At 41.2% G+C, this 26372-nt stretch overlaps 2 protein-coding genes across 2 annotated transcripts; both read right to left on the bottom strand.

The window, feature by feature from the left end:
- Positions 1–216: 216 nt before the first annotated feature.
- On the bottom strand, positions 217–15273 carry lck (LCK proto-oncogene, Src family tyrosine kinase). Its single transcript, XM_086127037.1, has 13 exons — positions 15147–15273; positions 14051–14163; positions 13336–13396; positions 13012–13102; positions 11783–11881; positions 11539–11642; positions 10352–10501; positions 10121–10273; positions 7597–7776; positions 4311–4387; positions 2206–2359; positions 680–811; positions 217–589 (listed from the first exon to the last, which is right to left on the bottom strand). The coding sequence occupies exons 2-13, from the start codon at positions 14156–14158 to the stop codon at positions 393–395; spliced, it is 1506 nt and encodes a 501-aa protein (XP_085983163.1). The 5' UTR covers positions 14159–14163; positions 15147–15273; the 3' UTR covers positions 217–392.
- A 4281-nt stretch (positions 15274–19554) lies between these two features.
- Positions 19555–23412, bottom strand: fam167b (family with sequence similarity 167 member B). The gene is made up of 2 exons (XM_086126436.1): positions 23019–23412; positions 19555–21010 (listed from the first exon to the last, which is right to left on the bottom strand). The coding sequence occupies exons 1-2, from the start codon at positions 23295–23297 to the stop codon at positions 20747–20749; spliced, it is 543 nt and encodes a 180-aa protein (XP_085982562.1). The 5' UTR covers positions 23298–23412; the 3' UTR covers positions 19555–20746.
- Positions 23413–26372: the final 2960 nt, after the last annotated feature.

Genomic DNA, 26372 nt, shown 5'->3' with positions numbered 1-26372 from the left:
CCACACAGGGAGGCCGGAGCTGGAATTGAACCGTTTAGACCAGGTAAAACCTGGTCTAGGTTGTGGTGCAGGTGGTGGTGTAACGCAGTTTTGGTGGATATGATCCACATATGAAAATTTAGACTGAACTTTGCGTAAGCTAAAATTGCACTAGGCACGAAAATAGGGCCTGAGATGTGTGTGTCTGTCAACCTGCTGCTAATTAGAAAAGTCAAATAATTCAAAGATTTTTTTTAATTGTACAATAAAGACAATAAAAGTAACACATTTATGAGGACAACAATGGTAAAATGTTCCCTGAACAACTGTGATGAAAGATAGAGCTGAAGTATTGCATCAGGCAGACATCAACCTGGCCTTCACAGTCGGAATGTGACTTGGCGCAGATAAGGCTACTCCTGATACTGACGTTCTGTGGCAATAAAGAAGTCCTCCAAAACACTCCTCAGGTACTCGAAGGTGGGTCTATTTTCCGGGTTCTCTCTCCAGCAGAGACACATAAGATTATAAAGTCCATCTGAACACTTTTCTGGCTTTGGCATCCTGTAGCCCTGCTCCAGGTTCTGGATCACCTCAGGGTTGGACATACCTGAACATTGATAGAAGAGTCAATTACCAGTGTGGTTATTGTGAAGAGATTTGTGTAAATATTGTAAAGAAAATGCAAATAAATGGTTACCAGGGTATGGTATGCGGCCATATGTGACTACTTCTGTTAGGAGGATCCCGAAGGACCATACATCAGACTTGATGGAAAATGTTCCAAAGTTTATAGCTTCTGGGGCAGTCCACTTGATGGGAAACTTTGCTCCTGTGAACACAAAGGTAAATGAACATTTGAGCTGCTGCCACGGTAGGAAGGTTGTGATGCTTCATGTTGGTGTAAAGTCAAATAGTAATAAGTAAAAAGTCTAATTATGCTGCAGTTTGTACAATCGTTGGGAAAATTAATATCGACCATGATATACAGTATATCTCTATAATGCTGAATGATAACATAACATACTAGAGTGTGTGGCATTCTGTCAAGACTGATGGACTCACGTTTTTCTGGCGAATGACAAAAATTTCAAAAAAGTTGCTGGATTAAGCGCCAATGGAAGTGTATTTTCGTCCGTCACTGAAATCGTCGCTACCCGATCAGCACCTTAACTGAGGAGCTCCCGTTTCGCTGACGAGTGACGGAAACACGTGCCACGCATTTGGCATGTATTCGTTTGCAGGGGGCTACTACACCAGGATTGCTTTGAACGGAGCAAAGGAGTGGCTCCCTGTCCTCCGACAGAAAAAAAAACTTTGAACATCGCCTGTCAATCTGGTGAACTATGGTTGTGTTGGCTGCTAACTCTTAGTTCCCATTCTCTAAGCCTGCCCCTTTTTTACGTTGCAAATAACTGATAAACCGTAGGCTAAATACAGTACTAAAAACTTGTTTTCCCATAATGCTGCGGGGTATTGACTTGCGCATGCGCAAGTAAAAAACAAAACATGCAATGTTTTTAGCCTTTAGCCTTAAATTACCGGTATACCAATAAGTTGGAAAATTAAGTAAACATTGTTTATTAGCAATTTTAAAAGATGTCTGCAGAGCATGATTTCCGTTCTGTATTTTTCCCATAATTCCACGGGGAATTGACTCACATGCGCAGGTAAAAAAAAAGTTCTGTTTTTGTGACTGATGTTGACAATCTTGGTCCGGCTTTAAATAATGACGGACTGATGATGATGACGGATGGGTGGCCTGGCCGCTGGCAAATGATGAATGAGCTACCGGCAAAATGTATTGACTCCTGTATCTACGGTGTATGAAATATCTATTGGTATGCCTTACATGTATGCACAATAATTGTATTGCATGTTAAATTTTCTTCAAGTTTCACAACATTAACTCTTTCAGGGACAGCGGTTACTACAGTGGACAGCTTATCATGTTATCAGGTTCCAAGGTGCATGAAAGGGTGAATAGAATGAAAGATGTTAACGCAACGAGGCCTTTGTGAATGCTTACTTATCTACAGAAAATGTGATCATTGTCAAATATTCTACAGGCACAGTTCAGCAATAACTGCAAAATGAGAGCTATAATATGGACAAAAAAAATTAACAGTGTGTATACAACAGGAGAACAATGTAATATCACAAAATACTGCATAATTGTCTGCATGAGGAAAGGCTAAAAGGGAGTAAATCAATTGGTCTCCTTACCCTCCCTAGCTGTGTATTGACTGTCCTCAATGAGTCTGGCAAGTCCAAAGTCTGCTACCTTACAGATGAGCTCATGGGACACCAGAATGTTGGCCGCTCGGAGGTCCCTATGGATGTAATTCTTCTGCTCAATGTAAGCCATGCCGTCTGCTACCTGCAGGGAGCAGCACACCATTAGTCCGACCGTTCTGTACTTCTTTGCATACACCGTGTCTTCCGTTTACGAAGACGTGTGCGTGTGTGCGCAGAGAGACTTGAAAGACAGTGTGTGTGTGTGTGTGTGCGCGTGTGTGTGTTTTGGACATAAATCCGGCTACATCCATTTTTTTAGCAACTTTTTATGTGAAGGGTGACGGGAAGCTAAAGCCTTTATCTGACATTGGGTGAAAGGCAGACTATGACTTGGACTGTTTGGCAGTCCATTGCGGGACATTGTTTTGGGCTGAAGACGAGAAATGTTGACAGGTCAGGAATGTAACACTTTCCTCATCTACCTTTGACAAGACCTCTCATCTCCTGCAGTGTCCTCCACCCAGGTACACAAGTGGGCCTGCTATTGCCAACTATACTCTATCTTGCCCTCGTTGCAGGCTAATTCCTGTGACCATCATTTTTCACGTAGAGAGAATGGTGGGATTGTAAGCATTTTGGTTTGCTTGGTCTGAAGCGCATATTTCAGACCTCCAAAGAATGTGTCTCATAGGTGCCGTTGGCCTCGAGAACTTGTCAGAAACGTGACACGGATAAAGTCTGTTTGTTCTTTTAGATTTTAGTCAATGGCATTACAACTCTTTATGCTCCTTTCCATTCATTACATTGTCACAAGAATCAGTCATGTTTGTTTGATGTTATTTGTTCAATTGATTTGACCAACTTGCCACATATGTGTAATGGAATAGCGAAAAACAAGTAATGTGTCACATATTGGATTTTTATTGACATGCCTTGATTTGAAAAACTAAGGTAGAAGTGGCAACTTTATCAAACAAGGGGTGCACTTGTATTAAATATATGGTGGCTTCATTGGTAGAAAAAATAGTAATAAAAAAATTAACTTTGTCTTGATTTATTTCACTTTTATGGCAACATTTTCAACACACGGGTATGGCCATGTTGGATCCAATGAGATGTAACCAGATTAAAACACATTTTGATTTCCATCCCATTATTCAAAAACATGACTTTGTTTCAAATTCACATCAGACATTAATTAATTATCGTGCTCCACCCGACCACCTTGCCATGGAGCCCGCCGCCTCGTCAGTAACATACGTTGCCTCAGAGATTAAGACATGCAAGTCAGAACGCACGTCGCATAACCTAAATTTATAACCTTTCAAGCCTTTGTATGATCGCAAGGATTCACCACTGGAGTTCTCCCCATTGCGATAGCTGTAAAAAACACTCCTGGCACTTGATAGGGATCTGTAATATCCCTGTCCATCTTGCACATGTATCTCATTATGTCCTTCTTATTAAACTAGGCTAAGATGGGAATTTACTTGGACGTATTGTTGACTAATAAATGCTCATTTTATCATTGCTCACCACTGTAAAGTCTTTGCCTGCCACAGCTTCTACCCTGCCAGTGTAAACAAACGCACACAGAGATCATTCAAGTGACGTCCAGAGCTCTAAAGGTCAAAGCCGCGATGCGTTTCCAGAGGCAATGCCGTCCGCTCAAAACAATCCAGGTTTCCCATCATTCATCAGCAAAATGGGCGTCTGTCAGTGACGGATTGGCGAACCATCCATCAGTATTGACTGAATGTCCACCTCTGTGTACAATGTTATATCGAGGTGTACTGAGAACAGATTTTAGAGACAAATTATACTATTTATAGTGGCGTCAGCGAGTTGGGAGTGGGAGGGGGAGGGGGGTGCGTAATAGAAAATAATTGAGACACACTGGTTTAGGGACAACACACGTTTGTTAATATTGCAAGACCTAGTGTTGAGTCTACGGCTCATTGGCACAGTGGCTGACTTTTTGTCTGTGATGATCATGCTCGAGAAAGAAAGGTTTAAATAAAATTGTGCAAGTGGCACGAAAGGAGAGCATATGTCAGAGAGACAGACAGAGACAGAATGAAACACTGTCTTACCTGGGATGTCATGTCTATCAAAGCTTTCATGGACAAATTACTCCCCTGTGTTGTTTTTAGGTATTCCAGCAAGCTACCTGTCAACAATATAGGTTTCATAAAGTCACTCCCAGTGTTCTTATACATCCATTTTCTATACCAGTAAGGCTCATGAGGGTCACAGGTGAGCCAAAGCCTGTCCCACCTGACTTTGGGTCAAGAAGCATTTTTGTTCTGACCTCCACGGGAAAGAATGTGACAGGATGTCTTTTTTGAAATTCTGTGCACATTCCAGTATGCCAATGATGATCAACATTTAAAAAAATTGGTTAGAATTTTTTTCCTCTAATTCGTTGGCGTTATGTTATTGATGACATTGTTCAAATCTTATGAAAATCTGATCTGACCAAATTTGGTATGCAGACGCTCGGGCAGAAGAAACTATGGCATCAAAACAACTTTCATTAAAACCACAATGACTTTTTTTGGTAAACAATTTAAATTGAACAGGGAATATCCATTTAACACTTTCATATTTTTATTTACCTCAAATCACACCAGGTTCGAATTGACTGTGACCTTGTTACACGACTATTATTGTACCCTTGGAAAATACATTTTACATCCGCATTTTGGTTAATATTGCATTGGTGTACTAATAATTAAACATAATAGTTCATCAATCTCAGGATGCCTCAGGATTACCTTGTGTTGGTGACCGAAATTAACGTCACAGCTACCCTCGCGCGAACAAACCCAGAAAGAAAGTTTAGTAGACTCTCTAGCCGTTTCCCAGTTTGTGTTCTTGTATGTTCTTACGTCCTTGTGATCTTGTAAAATGTCACCAATCGCGGCCCAAATCCTGTTCCAGTTGAAAATATGAATAAACCAAAAATGCACGGAATACCCGGATGTTATTCTTGTCAACTATCTTAAGCAAAGGCTGCATCGATTGGTTACATGTGACTGGGAAAATATCCCAAGATTTGTTACGTGCTTCCATTAAAATTGCTGGGGAGAGGATTTAAGATTAAACTTTTTTTTTCTCTTTTATCATGTTACGAAAATACTTCAGAGCAGGGCGGAAGTTCACAAGTACACAGTCATTCCAATGACAAAGAGACACGCATTCTTAGCAACTATGCTCTCAAGTCCGTTCTTCGGACGACCGTACCTGCCGTGTTCACGAGACCGTTTTTAAGATTGAGAAACGACTTCTGTGTATGCTGCAAGTTGTTCACATAATGATTCTGAACCATGAACCTGAACTTGCTAAAATGTTGTTCAAACTATCATGCCACCAACCTGTAGTTAAGCTAGTTATCGCAGCATACACAGCGAGTCTGCTAACCTGTTCAGGTTTGGTCACATGACTTTAACAACATTCGAAAGGGTAGTTGCGATGCCCAACATGGTGGCACCCTGAGATTAATAGACATTGATGAATGATTGTTCTTAAGTCTTATTCCATGAATGTGATATTAACCACAATAGTGTGTTTTGATTAGCGGTGGCACATATAACGTATTCTAGTCCTCCCAAAAAGTTCTCCTTGAAGAAACTCCATGCTTCGAAAATACATTGGCAGACTTGGACCAGAATAGAAGTTCAAATCAGGGAACATAACAGTGGAAGGAAGTACATTGAGCATCAGTCAATTTGGGTTGGAATAGAAAAGAACAATACCTTTGCATGTCAGACAGCCACATTAACGCAAAGGGAAGCAGTTTAAAAAAAATGTCTGTGGCAGGAAAAAAGAAGCTTTACTGCCCTGTGTTTGGGTTGCGTTTGAAGTCGAACAGCCAAATGAATGTTTTTTGTCAAGGTCACACAGAAGCCTCTGAGGACACGCCTGTTATTTTCCATCTTTGTTGTTGTAGATAGTAAAAAAAGAGACAAAGTCAAAAGACGGGAACTCCAAGCCATCCTTTCTCTTGACAACAGAGGCTGCATTTGTTTCCTCTTTACACGTGGATTTCAGACAAAGAGAGCCACTGCTGGTAGTTTGACAGGCCGGTCGTAGAAGACTTTTACAAAAGAGCACCATTCAAGGCGATGGTGATGTTTGGGGCAAGACCCCAACCAATTTTGGTATTGTTTAATTGTCCGACCAGAAATCATAAACCTTTGGAGATTGAGGTTGCACATGAAGCAGTTTCTTGCTGCTATTCATTATTTCCATGTGTTTATGAATCTTTCACATTGTTATATATGGAGAAGGGAAAAGAAGATCCAGTGGCAAGATTTGGTACAATCTGCTTTTGTCGAGAGGCTATTTGTTTACAACCGCGATTGGGCTGTGCCAGTATTGGAGTGCATGTGACAGTGCGCGTGTTTGTGTCTGCGGATGCACAGATTCTGGAGAGGGGCCAGGGGTCACTGAGAGTCTCTAAACAATAACCCGGTGAAACGCCCTTTCCATCTTTAACACCTTCCCACAAACAGGCCTTGAGAAACTTTGCCTTTGCGGGTAAACAACAGTGACATGACAGCATCCGCAGGAGCGCACAAAGCCAGTGAAAGTTCATGTTTCCTCGGAATGCCCGAGGAACTGAAAACAGCCAATCAGACTTCTTCAGCATAGCAGAGGAACATTGTCTTATTGCCTCCGCCAAGCATGAAAAGGCGAGGGCGAGAGCTACTACTTTGGGTTGTTTGATCATTAGAAGGAATGGATGATGACTCATTTAATTTTGGTGAAAATCCAAAAAAAGGGTGCCGATATACAGCCAACCTTCATTTTGACTTTTAACTCTAACAGTTTATATGGAGAAATATTTTTCCTTGGTAGAGGTCTGCCATCTCTGAGGTTCTATTCTTATTTAGATTGTTTCATATTGCTGACTGTGCTTCCTTTCACAGCTATCCATCCATCCAGCCATTCTCTGAAGAAATTGCGCCACGTTACTTTTGAAAAACAAGGAGACGGTCAGCGGTTTGATGAAAAAGAGCTCTTTCACTGCTCTACCACAATACGTGAATATATGACTCAAGACTATGTTGGGAAATGAGGGCGATTCTAGGTTTTGTTCAAACATGTGCTCTATTATCCAGAGATTGAAACCATAGCGATGTGTTAGATCCTGAACATGGATGACACAACACTGAGTGTTTCCTCGTTTGCACTTATGCCTTTGCGTTGCCTATGGACAAGAAACTGCTCTGTCAGATAACGTTTGATTGTTTTTAAGGTTTTGTTAGTCATTTATTGGAAAGACCCAAGGGCCAAATTTGCTTTTGTTCTTGATGCTCCAGTGATCCATTTGAAATCCCGTTGAAATAGTCATTGGGAGACCCTCTTACGTACCGTTTTCCATGTACTCAGTGACAATAAGGATGGGCTCCTGGCTAACCACAGCGAAGAGGCGCACGAGACGAGGATGTTGCAGGTTCTTCATCACATTGGCTTCTTCCAGGAAGGCTTCCGTCGACATTGTGCCAATCTTCAGACCCTTAATTGCAACCTTCCTGTCATTATTGTAGAAACCTGAAAAGAAAGTACTTGAAAATGAAGAAACAACAAGGGGCTTTATTTGTATTATTCATTCATAAGCCTCGACCGCAGGGGTGTCCAAACTCGGTTCTCAAGGGCCGCCGTCCTGTTTCCCAGCTCTCCCAGGAGCAGCACACCTGATTCAAAAATTCTGAACGACTTGCTCGAGTCCATGCAGGAGATCGGCGCGTGTACAGTAAATGTATTGAAAATGAATTATGAAAAGCATTCCACTTGACTTCAAGTTAGCCGTTGTGCAGTGAGATCGCCTTCTAGCCCCGATCGTGCGACCGTGTGTGAAAATCCATCCATTGTGCTTTGAAAAACATATTTAGGACGATAACAAAAAAATAATTCAATGACTTGATTTCTTCAGACTCACAGGGATTGACGCACACTGTTGTCACGGTTCTGATTGAAATACCATGGCATCCACCACACACGTCCACGGATCCAGAATCTGTCTGCCGATGCCACGATCAAATTCACCAAGATCAAAAACTTCATCCTCGCCACAACTTAGAATTGCTTTAAGATGATCTTCTAGTCTACTTTCTGGAACCAAATTGTCAACTGCACCGGAGACGTGTAATAGAAAGTGCGCTTGGCCTGCCGGAATGCCCGGAAAGGTGCAGAGCGGTCTGCCAAATTTCCAAACAGCATTGTTCGCTTACATTTTCCATGTGTCTGAGAACTCACACAAACACTCTGAGCATTTCCTTGGAACACGGTGAGCAACATCAGACATGAACATTAACACATTACCTGATGTAGGTATCTTACAAAAATGTCAAACCACTTATATATATCAAAAGAGAACATATAGCTCAATATAGATTTGTGACACAAATAAAATTAATCTTAGTTTGTAAAAATTGCTCCAAGATGAAGTATTCTAGGCCACTTTTATGTTGTCGACCAAATCGACCCAAATTGGCTTGTCCAAAAATCAACGTAAGTTTATGGGAATTGTTAATACATTTTCGCTTCAGTATTTGCTGTCTTATAATATCAAAACTATGAAGTGGAGAGTTACATGAATGACGTTTGTGTCGTTGAAAAGGTAAACTCACTGTTCAATAAAGTTATTGCTAATAGCAGTAAAAGTGTTGAGATCCTTCACTTCACATCTTCTCATTCTCAGTCGCATTTTCCTTTTGTTTTTGTGGCATTTTCTTTCCATCTCTTGCCATCAACCCACCATCCATCCATCCATTTTCAATACTGCTTATCCTGAACAGGGTCACGGGAAGTTGCTGGAGCCTATCCTTGCTGAATTTGGGTGGAAGGCAAACTACACCCTGAACTGGTCGCCAGTTAGTCACAAGGCACATAGAAAGACAAACGACCATTCACACCCACATGCGCACCGTCACTGAGTGTCTCCATGAACCACATGTGACAAAATACAATTTTCTGGGAGGAGAATATGAAAACACAAAATGCAAACGGCGCTCAGGATCGTTTTTTTTGGTTTTGTTTTTTGTATGCGCTGCATACATTTGCGGTGCGCTGAGAGGGCGAGGGCAGTGCACAATTGCTCACACTTAGACTGAGGGAACATTAAAACAGTAAAGTAGACTTGCCCCGGCATGAAAATGAAGATGCATCAGTGTTTACTCCGAGCGCACATGCACCTATCTATGAAAATAGGGCCTGAGTGTTTTGTTGTCTTAATATTAACAGTGGTTGTTTTACTAACAGTTGCTGATGAAGTTGTTGATAAAGATTTTATTATGCAAGGAAGTTTGACCCGAGAATCCATCCATTGTTTCTATTTAAGTTTTGTCCTATGTGGAAAAAAACAAATAAATAAATTCAAGAGGTCGATCTGCGTCATAGAGCTGCTTGTGTTCGACCTTAGAGGTTGCACTGTGGTAAAATAGGGACTGAAATATGGAGAAGTTGAAGCGAAGGTCATGTTTTCACACTCGCTGTGGTGAGAGTTCATCACAGCCGGTATGAGGGCATTTAAAAACAGAGGAAACAGTCCTCCAATTAATGATACAAGGGCCGTGACTCATATTGTCCAAGTACTATAATAGCAATTAAAGCAGAACTATTTGGCCTCTGGATGAACTTGCACAATGGACGGTCATGCTGCTATTGTGAAGATAGAATTCCTTAAATATAGAAAGTTCTCTGGAAAGATAGATTAATGGAGCCTGAGTTAAGCTTCATGACAAGGCTAATTTCTTGCATTATTCTGCAGGTCAAAGAGCTTAAAGTAGCATACGGTAAAGAGCCACTGTTATCGGGAATAATCGAGTGCAATGCGGTGTTCCCCATGCAGTGGTAAATGTCAGACAAACAAAGACAGAGTGGTTGCTCGGCTCACCCATCCAGACATCTCCAAACTGGCCCGCACCGAGCTTATTCACCATTTTCAGGGACTCCCGGGGGATCTCCCACTCATCTTGCCACCATGGTTTCTGAGGAACTCTTGACTGGCATGGCTTCACCAACTTGGTACACAAACCATCTGCATCACCTGAACGACAGAAAGTGGATCAGTGAAAGACATCGCAGCGATAAACCTGACTTTTTGGGAAGTACTAATCACACGTACGTGTATGATGCTGGACAAGCTCTTTCAGGGAATTAAAAGATATCTTATTGGTGATGTAGAAACCACCGCTGTCCAAGTTGCGGATCCTGTAATGTTTCACTCCTTCACCCGTGCTTGGGTCAAAGTCCCTGATTGACAAGGAGTATGACCCTGAAACAAATAAGATGAAGACATTTACAGTAGAAATGAAAGGAGGGGTTTATTTTTTCTTTTTGCCCTTGGGAGTCACAATTGAATCATCACAATAAAGTTAACAGTTTGTTAACTTTTTTTTGTTAACGTTTGTTAGCACATTTGTTAACAGTTCAACCTTTGGAAGGTTTGTCGACTAAGAGCCACTACAATGGCATCAGCGGTGTCGAGGATGGAAAAGTTTAATCTAATTTGGTCTGTAAATATTTGGTCTGAAACCTTTGACCTTACCCAAGTACTTCTTTATCCAAAATGCGAGGAACTAAATTGAACGAAGTGGTAAGACCACAAAACTCTCACCTCCAGACAACAGTTTTTGCACACGTCCTCACATTCGGGCCCACATTTTCCCATGGCCATTCAATCATTATGCACTTTTACAGTTATTTTTCATAAGTAGCTTTTTTTTGAACGTACACAATCACATGTGCAACACTCCTTTCAGAGTACATATTAGAAAACTGATCCATCCATCAATCCATTTTCTGAACCGCTTTATCCTCACAAGGGTCGCGGGGTGTGCTGGAGCCGATCCCAGCTGTCTCCGGGCAGTTGGCAGGGGACACCCTGAACTGGTTGCCAGCCAATCGCAGGGCACACAGAGAGAATCAACCACCCGCGCTCACATTCACATCTACAGACAATTTAGAGACTTCAGTCAGCCTGCCATGCATGTTTTTGGAATGTGGGAGGAAACCGGCGTACCCCGAGAAAACCCACGCAGGCCCAGGGAGAACATGCCCCCCCTCCCACCACCACCACCAGCCCCACACCACTGGCCCCCTCTTTCCCCCCAAAGGCAAGGTAAGGCTAAAACGGGCATTCTGAGAGTATTATGGCCATTTTCATCCAAGTGAAAAACAAAAAAACTATTTTTAACAGGCCAGCACACGTGTCCTTGATAGTTCGGTGTGAAATTTTTTTTCCAAAAGCCTATGACTTTTGGACAGTACTGTATGTGTTACTGTAGTACAGTGATTGCACGCATCCGTCACCTGGGATCGTCTCACTCTCACGAATCAGGAAGGAGCCCTTCGTGTTCCCGGGAGCAAGCAGGAGCCTCATTGAATCATTTTTAGAAATGTTCTTAAAGAACCACCTGTAACACACAACATGCTTCACACTGAAAACTGACGCTTTTTTTTTTTTTTTTAGGCTGGTGGGCTGGCACTGAGGTTGCAGGACACAGCTTTGAGGTCAACATCTTCATCAATGCAATATACTGCCTGTGTGACATACGGTTCTGTCTCTTCGGTCTTCATTGCAATAAAGTTGTGTGGGACGTAGCCCCTCTGTCCTGTGGTGAGAGATTCTGCCAAATACCACTCTGGATCATCCCTGATAGTCAAAACACAATTATTTTATGAGTTAGCTTACAAATGTGCAAATCTGACATAGATGAGTACAAATCCTATACAGTAGTATATTTGTGAGTAATGTGCTCAGAGGACGTGTTTCTTTATAAATGCAAGTGAGCACTATCGAAATTGTAAATACCAATTGTAAATCATCCATTGTGACAGAACATTGTTGCTTGTAATTTATTTGGTTATTTAATAGTGGCGTGAAATGCCCACTTGAGAATGCGTTGTGGTGCCGAACCATGGAATTGCATATACTGTAACCGTTTTTTTTTCTCGCTCTCATGTTACTCAGAAAGTCCCGCATGTGGACATATCCTCAAATTCCTCAAACTTCGGATACAAATTCATGAATTAGTGCAGAGAGATATAAGTCTGATGTGTTTCAAAGGGAAATAAGTTGGATGACCACTCAACTACACAATGGATTACAGCTAAGGACATTCTTCTAAGAGGGAAACAGAATAAATGTTTAATCATCACATCTTATTATTACTTGTACACAACAGACAAATAAACAAATAAAATTGATGGATTACTCATTTTTAAATCAGTCAGCTGTTTGTTGTTTGTTCAATTATTGTTCAAGTCAGTATTAACAGTGTAAAATAATTATTGCAAAAGCTCAACGTTATTTAATTCCACGTGACAATTTGACATTTCGGTTCAGATTTTCATGGATCATGGAAGTTGACACACATGATTTGCTTTCGAGGGCCACATAAAATGATGTGGCGGGCTGGATCTGGCCCCCGGGCCTTGCGTTTGATACCTGTGGTTTAGAGTGTTCAATTAAACACGTCTGCATGCCTTTGGATTGTGGGAGGAAACTTGGAGAAATCATGGTTCGTGCTTACTTTTCATTGCATTTTTATTGCTTTTGTCAGATTCATTTTTTTCCTTCACGAACAAAGGAGCACCAAGAATTGTTTCCATGACTGTATTATTTATTTGTGGCATAATTAAAAATAGAGTATATTTGAATCAAACAAAAGGTCGAAGTCATAATAGGGTTCCCGTTAAAAACATGACAACAATCTGCTTAGAGCGCAGTGGCGGGAATAAAATGTTTGAGGCCAAACAAGCTGTCACAAGTTCAGAACTCACCTGTTAATTATCTTGAGTTTCTCTCCCTTTTCAAAGCCCAGGTCACCATCATGGGCGGGTTCATAGCTGTAGCAAGCCACTGCCAGGTTCTCTGCAAAAGCATTCCCAATAATTGTGAAATCAGGTTTTACAAATGGCTGCCCCCGAATGTCGAAAGACAGTTTTGAGGAGAATGGGCCGGGAAGTAATTTCATACAATGCCGATCCAAAAGTGTGCGGATAAATATGAACATTCATGTTCATCTTCACATTACTGTTCAACAAACACTTCACTTCATGGTTTGCATCCTGTTCATCAGAAAGAGGAAATTTGTTCGTTGTTACCGGGGAGCGGAGATGAAGGTGGTGAACCCGGTGATGGATATGGAATTAGTTGATTGGTATACTGGTGACAGAAGACAAGAAGATGTGCATTAGAGTTAATGATGAACAGAAATGCAATATTGGACAGGCAATCAGCAACACATCAAACATTTACCATCCGGAATTCAGGAAAATCAGATCTGCCCTGACACAGTTTTGCTGTATTCTCTAAATCTTATGTAAAATTCATTCATTTATTCATTCATTCATTCATTCATTTTCCGATCCGCTTTATCCTCACAAGGGTCGCGGGGTGCTGGAGCCTATCCCAGCCATCTTCGGGCAGTAGGCAGGGGACACCCTGAACCGGTTGCCAGCCAATTGCAGGGCACACACAGACGAACAACCATTTGTGCTCACACTCACACCTAGGGACAATTTTGAGACTTCAATTAGCCTGCCGTACATGTTTTTGGAATGTGGTAGGAAACCGGAACACCCGGAGAAAACCCACGCAGGCACGGGGAGAACATGCAAACTCCACACAGACCTCTGCACTGTGAGGTCGACGCGCGAACCACTGGACCACCAGGCCTCCCCTTATCTAAAATCTACTTAAGAATTGAAATTCTCTTCATTCCTCTTTTTTTTTGGGCATGAAATTATAAAAACACTTTTACGAGCAGTTTTGCACGAGCTGCCGTGCCTCCAAATAAAACTCGCAAATGCAACTTACTTGATTGCTTGATTGTGGAGGTATGGGACAATTACAGTGCTCGCAAATTTCATCCAAGTTCTCAATCCATTCAGCATCTGAGTAGTCGGAGCTGCAGTTACATCCCATCTTTTCTGTAAGTTAATGATAAAATTAAAAGAGCATTTTTGGGCCACCGGCTCTTAAGATGGTGTAATTATGAGGTCACTTCAATGAATACATTGAATTTCAATCAGATTAACAAAAAGTGGTTTTGTTAATCTGATTGTTCATTGATCATGTTCAGGTTTCCCGAATGGCCTTGCAGCCATTACAGCATGCTTTGTGTTTGAATTCGAAGTTTTGTAATGAACCAATCAAAGAATTCTTCCAAGAGCAACTTGACTTGCTTATTTTTTGGTGTCATAAAGTCAAATAATGCTACTATTCAAATGCAATTACAAGCTCTGGAAACATGTACCAATGCTTGAATTTATAGTGACAAAAGAAGCATGTCCATGTGCTCTACATTGTGTTGTTTCAAAATCTCATGGTCCCCATTGGACGAGAACCAGGTCAATGGGCTGATTGTAGCATTTGACTCTCTCCGACGTCTCATAGTCATGGAAAAAATTCATCGACGAAGACCCCAAGGAACAAACCACAAGACTTTTTTTTCTCCCCTGCTTAACTTTTCTTGTACTCTCAAGTGGGGAGCATTTTTCTATTCTTGCTGACAAAGTCAACATTTTCCATTGAGTGGCTCTCTCTTCTTGTGATCTACAGCTAAAGGTCTTCCAAACAAAAAAAAAAAAAACCACAGCGTGTTATTGTTTCCAATGTTTTATATGCAAACGGATGTTGAGTTTGTCACATTTCACTGACCAAAAAAGAATGGTTCTCTTCTCGTAAAACTGAAATGAATCTTTCTTGAAACAAAATAAGGACTCAAAGCAGAAAACGTTCTCACTGCCGTAAAATCAAATTTGGAATTTGCGCATAAAGGTACAAATGTTTCTCAGGCTTCAAACTTGATTAAGATTTGTAATTTGTATGAGGAAAGTTCAAGAGTTTTGTTTTATGATCTACGCTCTCGTTTTGTCTATACGTACCATCACAAGTGTGATACTGTACTCACCTCTTTGTGTAGGAAATGTGTCTTCGCGCACATCAGAGTTCAAGTTCAGCCATGGGTGATGGATGTAAACGACGATATTTAGAAATCACTTTTCACCACTTGTGCATGGCTGTGACAACATCATCATCTGTCTGTGTACTTAGATATGTCTGACAGTGCTTACGTGCATCTGTACACGCACGCGCGCGCACACACACACACACACACACACACACGCGCGCGCGCACACACACACACACGCACACAAAACCTGAAGTAGCAGAGAGCGGCATGAGAGCTTCCTGTCGTTGAGAGGATATTGGTTGCACTGCAGTCATTTAGCAGGTGCTTAGTGTGCAAGCGTTTTGGCGCAACGGTAGAGAGGTCATAACAGCAATTTTCCAAAGGAACTTTTGCTGCCAATGTGCTTGTAGGTTGGCTACCTACCAGAAAAAAAAACAACAAAAAAAAACTGTGTGGTGTTTTTTTTTTCAATTTAACTTTCATTTCTCTTTCGACACAATGCATTTCATAGTCAGCAACCATATTTTAATTTTAATACATACAAATATTTGTCCTGGTCAGGTCTCACAGTGCAGAGGTGTAGGGTTTGATTCCGGTTCCGGGCTTCCTGTGTGGAGTTTGCATGTTCTCCTCGTGCCTGCGTGGGTTTTCTCCAGGTACTCCAGTTTCCTCCCATATTTCATAAAACATGCGTGGCAGGTTAATGTAACACTCGAAATTGTCCCTTGGTGTGAGTGTGAATGGTAACCAGTTGGCTGGGATCGACTACGGCATTCCCACGACCCTTCAGGGGATAAGCAGATTGGAAAATGAATGGATGGATGGATGAATGGCTCACTAGTCCTTGGTCACTTGCTTAGGTCAAGGTCATTATGAATCATTAAAAAAAAAAAGGTCAAAGACTGTCATCGAGTGTTATAACAACACAGGAAATAAGATTAATATGCACATTTTTTCGTGGAATAACTTCTCTGTATTAAATGTAAATTACTTACTGAAAAGAAAGACAGACAACAAACAGAGTTTTTATCATGTTGTCATGTTGTACCGTGCCACTGACTCTGCTGTGGGCCACAGCGCTATTCTTGTGGTGACGAGCTGCGGCAACAGAGCCTGCATTGGCAGGAAGTGTGTGTGTGTGTGTATGTGTGTGTGTGCGTGCGTACACACGCACATATAGCCTTTTAAGGCCTGTTAACTTGCACACTTTTAAAAAATATATATTTTGAGTAAGCAGAGATATTATTTTTAGATTCGATTTATATTTTGTGTGGTATGATTTTAATCCATCCACACACGAGGTTTTCTGTCCCACTCCCACAGGAGAGCTGGAGCCTATGCCAACTGACATTAGGGGAAAGTCAGACAACATCCTGGCTGTCGATCATGGAGCACTGACAGTATAGACACAGACACCCGTTCACACAGCCACTAAGTGGCAACTGAGTCAACTTTGCCTCCACGGAAGTCAGGCGAGTGAACTACTAGACAGACTCTGCTCGATATTGTTTGCAGCAATAAAACCAAAAAGAAAGAAAAACAAAGAAAAAACAATATTGTATGTCGATGTCAGTAATGGAGGGACAGCTTTGGGAGTTTGGTGCCTTGCTCAGATGTTTGCAGCACAAACGTTAGACCCTCGTGTCCTCATGGCACTTCAACATTATGAAAGTAGACTTTCAATTTTGTCATTTGAAGGGGGTGTAAAGCAGATAATTGCTGAATGAACAACAAAAAAATGATTGCTCCCGCTCTTGAAGTGGATTTTATGATTGGGCAAATGTACCTAATGAAGTGTCCATTGAGCGGATGAGATAAAACAGAAACCTGGGGCAACTGGGACGCTATGTGAAAGAATATCCTACTTAAGGGGTATTCCGATTTTCTCGAGCACAACTGCGGTCTCTGACCTCTAAATATGATGTGAAATCTCACGTATTACACAGTCAAAGTGTGATACTATCATCATGTTTTCCAACCTCCACCTCCCACATTCGCAAAGCAGGTGCAGGCTCACAACTCCTGGAGAGCAGCCTTACCGCGTATAAGGTTAAAAGGTGCCTACCGACTAAATGAAGTATACTGATAGGTTTAACTGTGACATGTGCTTTATATCCACTCAAGTGTCAGCCTCTGTTCTTAGAATAACAACGGAAACATCCGGGGAAAAGGTCAAGGGAAACAATCTGTGGGCCATATCACAGTGGCAAGAGAAACATATTTCTGCAACACTTTATTGTGAGCACTCACTGAGAAATAAGGCCTCGGGGTACAGCACTGCTACTTCTACGCATTTTCCTATTGAATTACATTTGCAAAGTGAAGGTATAAAGGCACATTTCATCTGTATCCTGAGGTAGTCTCTGTGGTGTTCTTTTTCACACAGAGGCCGCACTCTACCAAGGCATATTTAGTTTCTTCTATCCGCCCATTTTATATTTCACTTTTTGCTATTTGAAAGGTGGGCTATACAGTGGACTAGTCGCCAGTCAATCGCAGGGCACTCATAGACATATGGTACAAGCATACACAGTCACATGCACACCTATGGACAACTTAGAGTCTGCCATAAACCAACCATGCAGGTTTCTGGGGTGTGGGAAGAAGCCGGAGTAACATGCAAACTCCAAACTTCTGAAATTTGAACCTCTCAATTATGAGCTAACCACCAGGGCACGGTGCTGCGTATTTAGTTTCTTTTTTGACAAATACTGTCCAACAATATCTATGGAGCTGATCTCACCTTCTGACCAGCTTCCTCACAAGGGTCGCGGGGGTTGGGGGGGGGGGGTGCTGGAGCCTATCCCAGCTGTCTTATACCCTGAACCGGTTGCCAACCAATCGCAGGCCACACAGAGACAAACAACCATCGTGCTCACTCACAACTAGGGACAATTTTTGAGTGGTCAATCAGCCTGCCATGAATGTTTCTGGAATGTGGGAGGAAACCGGAGGACCCGGAGTAAACCCACGCAGGCACGGGGAGAACATACAAAATCCACACAGGAAGGCCGCAGCCGGGATCGAACTCGCAACCTCCGTACTGTGAGATCGACGTGCTAACCACTGGTTCACCGACCCGCCCTCACTTAAACATGTGTTTCAAAAAAGGTCAAGATTGAATTTTTAAATGTTGGTTTTCAATGCTTGTAATTATTTTTCAATCAATTCCAGACTGTTCAACAATTTTATGGCAAGAAAACCAAAAGAATATTTAATCTAAGTTCATTTTCATTGGGTTGTTGTTTTGCAGTTCTCGTTTACAAAACAAAAAAAAGGTTTGGTCTTTCCTTTAAAATGAATGTTATAAAAGTCCCCATCATAAAATTGCCTCAGGGTCTGGTATCTGAACTGCATGTCGGATGTTTCAAAGTGTCAAAATCGGTACAGAATTTAATAAGCTATGATGAGTTTAATTGCATCCAAACCCCAGTTATTAGCTAAATACAACTTGATGGAAGAGCTCGTCTTTGGAACCCTGGTTCAGGATGGCGCTAAGTCTGCATGTCTTCAAACACCCGAGGGTAGCCCAAGTGCTGATGCATGTCTATAGGCTTCTTCTACGCATTGCAGCAACGGTACGCATAACTACCACATGCCATAGAACAAAAATGAAACATAATTTAATGTACTTCGTGTGTGTGTGTGTGTGTGTGTATATATATATATATATATATATATATACACACACACACACATATATATATATATATACAGTATATATATATATATATATTATTTATTTTTTTTACTCTTCATCTGCAGAGAATGGCCAGCAGGGGGAGAGGCACTGTCTCAATTGCTTCCCCTCCCTACTGCTGCCATTCAATCACATACATCAATTCACTCACATTCACATCAATGCAGAGGCCTCAATCAACCTAGTATGCAATTGTTTGTAATGCGTGTTTGCGGAAAACTCCACATAAAAAGGTCCGAGCAGATCCAACCCCACACATTCTGATTGTGATGCAGACATGCTAACCACAGGCAGCACTGATTTCTGCGAGACTCATTTTATGTCACAAGACACATTATACTCAATTGTTTTAAAAATCATCGACTCGCAAGTCTGAGTGTTATTAAACTCAATTTTGCACACATCTGCGAAAATAATAATGACTCCGTGCACAGTTACGCCACTCGCCATTCTGGACTTACGCGAAAATAGAGCCTGTAGTGTTGTAAACAGTATGAATGCAAACCAAGTGTCAATATTTGACACTTGATACCTTTCTCAGACCTTCTCCTATCGTGGAAATAGGAAAACAAGAATAACAAGATTTGACCATATTCAAATAGTTCTCGTCAATTCTGTGTCAACGTTTACAATTCTCAAACGGTCTTTTAACATTCGGGTATTGTCCGAGCCTTGACTCTATTCATAATAAATATTCAAAATATGTCAGAGGCAGCAGATTTTTTCTTTAATATTGAGTTGCAATGACAATTTACATCTGCATTTTGCAGTTATGTTTTATATGTAGCCATTGAAGACACATTTTACAGTAGCATCTGTCAAGAGTCATGTACTGATTTTTTTTTAACATTTAACATAAATCCTGGAAGAGAAAATATGTAATTGTTCATAAATCCTGCTGATATTGTTAATAAGAAATATCGCTAAGCAACAGAACAAGTTTGCTACCTTGTGCACAATGTAATGGAAAACCGTATCTTTGTCAAGAGAAGGCCATCGAGATATTTGGGGCTTTGGGAGATACAGTATCAAAACGCTGGTGTTAGACCACATGGCTAAAACGGCCATCAACGTGATCATAAAACTCATTAAAAAAGATGATCCTTTCATAACTCATGTTACTTATGCACTTAAGATATATGGATGGATGAATGGAATGGAGGGAATAAGGGATGGAAGGATGGATGGATGGATGGATCTTGTCCAAGGTAGTAAGCTAGATCATATCCCAGCTGACTCTCTGCACATTTAACTCTCATCAACACAATTTCGAGACATCAATCATCCTGTTTCTGGAAAGCACGTGGCAGACAATGCTACAGTAAAATTGAAGATTGAAACTCGAACTTCGGGTTGCAAGGCAATCTGCCGAGTCTCGTGTAAAATGTACACTTTTTATTCACTCTGCAGAAGAGGTATTATTTTAAAATGCTTCTTATTTTGGATCGTAAACAATGGTGTGCAACTTCACAGTCATGGTGGACGGCAAAGGATGGCAAATATGATGCAATGCAAATCGACATCATCGCAAACTGCAACTTCTTTGAAAAGGGATCATTTACTTTCATTAGATTGTGCGGTTGTACGTGATAATGAGTCTAATTTGTGCTAATAAGAAAACCTTTATTAGTCTCGCAATGGAGAAATTCCCAATTCACAGCAGCAAAGTTACGAAAGGGAATAGCCTTCATCCAGTGTAATAGTGCATCTGTGTTCGCGACATGTACTGTACATGCTGGTGCACTCTCCACGCACGTCACACCGCTAAGCATACAGCAAATAGTTTACAGCTTCCTTTTGTTGACACTGTGGACCTCCCAAAGAGTAAATAGCACTCAGTGTTTGATGGAAGTCAAGTCGAACTTAATATTCATCATCAGGAGGAATGGATGAGGCTTTAACACAGTGAGAAACGTCTGGAGTTGATGTTCATCTTCGTGAGGCCCAGATGTTTCAGTGGGGTGGACAGAGCAAAGGCGGCTTTCATGGGGATGTCACACAGCAGATCGGACTCCTCGCCGCACTCCTCCAGCTCATACGTCGCATTGTCCAGCATTTCTTTGTGGCGCTCACACACCTGCTCCACTTTCAGCTTGTTGATCTCCCCACGAAGATGGATCAGCTGACGGGCCAGATGGTTGTCCTGGTCTTGCATCTCCCTCTGAAACGGGGGAAGGTGGGATGTGGTGAGATAGAATCAATGTTTCAGCGATAGAAAGCATTTTAGTTTCGTGAACGACGTGAGGTGAGCCTTTATATTTAAAAGAAGAGTTGTGGTAAAGTAATGGATAACTTTCTGTGACATCACGCATCACCATGTTGGAGGTCAACACACTATTTAGGTCTGGCGATTGAGTGTTTGAACAGAGAATCATTTCGATCTCAACCACCAACACAGCAGACAAATACTGATCATGACAACAATGGCATAAAAGAGTTTGTTGACGTTCTTTTATTTTTGCTAAACCTTTTTTTTACACCAACCAGCCGCAAATGCAAATTGCTGAGCCAAAAATGTATTTTTAAAATTTACACAGATAATAATGCTCACTTTAACAGATGATGTTTGAGCGGTATACATTTTTTTTACATTATATATTATATATGAGTGGTGCACATTTTCAGCATGACGTCCCTGATCCACTGGTGAAAGGACACTTTGATCCCCTCCTCTTTCATCTACAACTGCTTCATACAACAAAGAGGATGCAGAAAAGTGGTTAAGATTGAATGACTGTCTGTGTCTTGTGTGTTGTGTTGTATTATTTTGTTATTTTGACTCCATGATGGCGCCGCGAGAGTGGCTGCCTTTACAGCAGCTCCTATGTTTTGTTCTTCTACTTCTTCCTTTCATAACTTTGCTGCTGTGAACTGGGAATTTCTCCATCTTTCTTATCTTATCTTATAGCATTTTTAAATTCATTATTATTGCAGTGGTAATTTTGCAGTGGTGTAGGTGAACCTCTTCATCTTGAGAGCTGCTTATAAGATTTTTCCCGATCCCAGGCAGTGAAGGGTGGACCAAGTGTGACCACACTTGGTTCACCAATTCCCTGGACTATGTGACCCGCTCACCTTTTTAATCCAGCCCACCAAGCATTGAAATTAACATGAGCCCTCTAATATTTTTTGAATTAATTTTATATTTCCCTCTTGCAAATCCTAAAATACATTTTTAAAACTTTTTTGGATTACTTTTTTTCACTCAAGCACATCAGATTTTCATATATGTAATAAAGTGATAGGGAGTTAAATTTTGAACTGTTGAGTTAGGTTCAGGATGGTACAGTGGCCGTCTGGTTAGAACGTCCGTCTCAAAGTGGAGCAGTCGGGGGTTTGAATCCAGGCTCCGCGTTCTCCCCATGCCTTCCTGGGTTTTCTCCGGGTACTCCCACATTCCAAAAAAAACAAAAAACATGCATAGGCTGCTTAAACCAGTGGTTCTTCACCTGGGTGAGTGAATCGGTCTCAGGGGTTTGACAGAGCCTCTGCCATGGAGGTTTAGACACGCTCAACTCAACATGTCAATTAGTTATGACACGCCTGCTTGGCCATCACTATCTGGTTCATTTTGTGTACAATTAAAAAAAACGTATACTTTATAATTATACAAATTGTGTTTAATTGTGTTCTCTTTTTAATAAATGCGTTTTTATGTCTTGAATTTGTAAAAAAAGAAAAATCACACTCTTTTTTTTTTCACTTATGAAGGGTTCTGTGAATGTGCATATTAACCGGTTGGGTTCGGTACGTCTAACAAGTTTAAGAACCACTGCTCTAAACTGTTCATAGGAGTGACTGTGCGTGTGAATGGTTGTTTATCTGTCTATATTGTCTGCCACCCGAAGGCAGCTGGGATAAGCTCCAGCACGTCCGCGACCCTCGTGAGGATAAGTGATTCGGAAAATGGATGGATGGTTAGGTTCAATTTTACATACTTTACATTAGCCTACACATTTGGCATGTTATATATTTTTAATCAAATGATTGATTGCTTGATTACAGTTAAATAATAAATGCAATGTAAAATGAGACAAACCTATGGCCCATCTGTCCATTTCGAAAATCCAAAGCGGCTCTCAGGCTCTTGCAATGAATCTTGGAAGTGTACCTAATGTAATGGTCGATGGGTGCATGGATAACAAACGCAACAGTTCTGCCTCACTCACCAACTCTTTTCTGAGAAAGTTTAAGGCGTCATCAATAGTGTCAAAGCCACAGATGTTTCGCACGACCACGTCTGGATCGCTGTGCGTTGAAGCTGAATGGTCGCGTTCGTGTTGCTGTGAAGTTGATGGATTCTTGTCCCTCCAAGGTCCGCTCAACAGCCTCTCCTGCCACTCCAGATAGGACGATCTGCGAGTCTCTAATTTGAGTTTCTCCGTTAGTGCCTTCAAGCTGTCCAGACTTTCCGTGTCTCCCTCGTCTGCAGAGTGTTGGGAATCCATGCGAGCAGGGGGTGAATTTCACTGAGATTGTGGCTGGACACTTGGCTCTTGACGCGCAAAAGGTCCGCCGCACTTCCTTTATAAGCGGATAGAGACAGTGACCGCCCACGGCGCCGACGCCTACTTAAGTGTGGTAGAAAACTCAGACGTTATGTTATAAGGCAGCGGTAAACCTTTGAATTGGGTTGCATAATGCTATGTAAGCCCATACTTGAATTTGATTGGTCGCCTCAAACGAAACGCTGTGGTTCAAGTGACGCTGGAGGCCCCTTTGTATCGTAATCATCATTAGGACTCACCAGGCACGGCGCTACACCGGGGGCTATGGGGGGCTCTAGCCCCGTCAGACAGCTCTTCATAAGCAATGACTGTTTAAAAAAAATTTTGTTCACAAGTAAGTAGCCATTCTGTACCAATTCAGATTCTTCTTTCCGTGTTTGTGCTGCAGCTGTACCCCGTGTCTCTTTGTGAGGGCAGGGAGGGCCAAAGTGAGTCTTTTAGTTAACCTGTGCATTAGGGGAGCGGCCGTAATCAATCTCCGAGCACACACTGGTTAACTGACACCGTTCGGATATTTAGAGCATTGCTAAAATTTGTCGTTTGGCTATTCAGAGTCCACCAAAAAAGTACAAGGTACTAGGCACTCCAACTGGGGGCACGGCGTGCCAGTGATGGTTGCGTGTGGAAATTAATGAGAGTGGAGCGCACTCCACCTCTCCTAACACACCCACTTTCAGAATAGTGCACGGGTGTTGGAGTGACTTTCCGAATGCACTTTAGGTTAGAGTTATCTTGCAGTCCATCTTAGCAATGGATCGCTTAGTTTAAAAAAAATATATAATAATAATTCCCTCCCAACTTCTCCCAGGGGGGTAGAGAAGAACAGGGGGATTGGAAAAATGAGCCTAGACCAACTCCTGAAGGAGCGCCAGCCGCAGCCTGTAAGTGAGAAGGTTTCAAAATAGTGTGCAACAAGTATTCTCCAATAAAAACAGGAGTAAACAGCGAGGTGATGGGGCCATACAATTTGGGCATTTCTGTCACACTGATTGAGCAATACACACGAAAGGGGATACAAAGACATAATCAATTACCGTGATTGGACAGTAAAGTCCAAATTGCTGCCTTCGGGCAAATTCATACCTTATGTTGAATACACGTCTCTATGGCGCACCACTAGTGTGTATTATACTTTTATGTAAAAATGTGAAGTCATGAGAATGATTTTTTTTTTCTCAGCCCCCCACCATATATTGGTCAAGCCCTCCCCTCTTAGGCTCGGGAGGGGAAAAAAATCCTGATACTTACTTTTACTATTAAACCAGTTTCTGTACCTCAACTCTCATCTCAATTTATCTTATTCATAGACCACTTTAATAATCATAGCTGTAACAAAGTACATGAGCTCTATCATAAAACATAAGCCATAATACGAACATAAAAACTCAAATATTTTTATTTTTGTGGACAAAATTATTGATATCCACCTGATAAATAAAGGAAAACACCCACAATGATCACAGGAAAAACTAACAAAAGTTATAATAAAAACTGAAAATTAACCAATGAAAATCAAGCAATGTTTTATTTGTGTCGTCCAACAGAATTATTTAAAAATAAATAAATCAAAATGGCCTGGACAAAAATGATGGTATGCCTAACTTATTGTTAATTTTATTGCACAACATTTTGAGGGAATATTGCAATTAAGTGATTTCTGTAACTGCCAAACAGACTTCAGCATGTGTCGACAAGTACAGTATTTTCGCAACTCGGCAGGTACGTTGGCCCTCTAGTCATGAGCAAAGTACGTCAACCTTGGCAGATCTGAAGTTTGCCTTTTCAAGCTATACCTTTCGTCTTCTTTTACACATGTCTAATAATATCAGGACTCTTCAGAATAGTTTGAAGTTGTTGTTTTTTAGCTGTTCATGTTTTCATTAGCTGTGTGTTTGTGTCTTTATCTTGTTAGAAGACCCATGACACGAAACTGCGGCCAAGCTTCCTGAGATCAGGGAGCACATTTTGTTCCAGAATTGATAGGGTTAGGATTTCTGTGCCGGATTAAGCAAAGCACTCACAGAACAAAGCAGAGGCTGCTGTTTGTTTCACAGTAGGCCTACAGTGCTGTTGTTTTTGTTTTGAACCTATGTCCTGAAAAAGCCCCAATAGTCACGGTCAAACATTGTCTCAGAAGCATTGTGGCTTGTAAATATGCATTTCAGCACTTTCCAGTCTCATTAGTCTGAGGTTATTTCAGTGTTTATCCCATCATTTTTGTCTGTGCGGTTTTCATTGGCTTGTTTTTTAAGTCTATTCAGATGGACCACAAAACCGAAATAATGCCTGATTTTCAGTGGTTACTTTTCACAATTTTTTCATTCATTATTTTGTCCGTTTCAGATTATTTTAGTCATCATTGAGGGTTTTTCTTGTGTGAGCGAAGGAGTAGCAATAATGTCCTCGTGTCATATATTGTTTGTTTTGTTTTGATATAGGATTTTAAAAAAATATAGTAACAGTTGCAATAAACACAAATGCAACAGGATGAACATTAAGTACTTTGAAGTTTTGTTTTCTGAAAAATACCACGTTGCCGAAGGGTTCCTTAAAAATTAAGAAGTTTGTGCACAATTTCACGCCGTAGCCACTGTTAAATGGTTTCTCTTTACCAAATGTAATGAGTGTGCATTGACTCATTCCATTTGGTAAAGAGAAACCTTTCAATTACATGTTAGTACTGTGTCTCCATCTAGTGGTTATTGGTTATATTGCAGCTTGCGATCGCATTTTGAGAGTCAAACTGCTGTGCGAGTGTGTGCTCTTTCACGTCTCCTTTCAGGGCCCAGATGACAATTCCAAGGAAAAGCTCTGCGGCATTTTCGAATAATAATAAAAAAAATTAAAAAGCCACTCATTAGAAAATGTTGATAACATATTTTCATATAGTTCTTTCAGAAAAAAAGTCGTTTAAAAAAACTGCGAACCTCTGCAAATTACCTACACAGCGGTAAGCGAAAGAGAGAGAGAGAGAGAGAGACTGAGCTACAGGGAGGAGATGCACTTGTAAGTCTT

This window comes from Hippocampus guttulatus, chromosome 13 (assembly GCF_054856545.1).
Source record: "Hippocampus guttulatus isolate MCC_2025c chromosome 13, RoL_Hgut_1.0, whole genome shotgun sequence".
Classification (NCBI taxonomy): domain Eukaryota; kingdom Metazoa; phylum Chordata; class Actinopteri; order Syngnathiformes; family Syngnathidae; genus Hippocampus; species Hippocampus guttulatus.
This window is presented reverse-complemented; position numbering and strand designations above follow the sequence as displayed.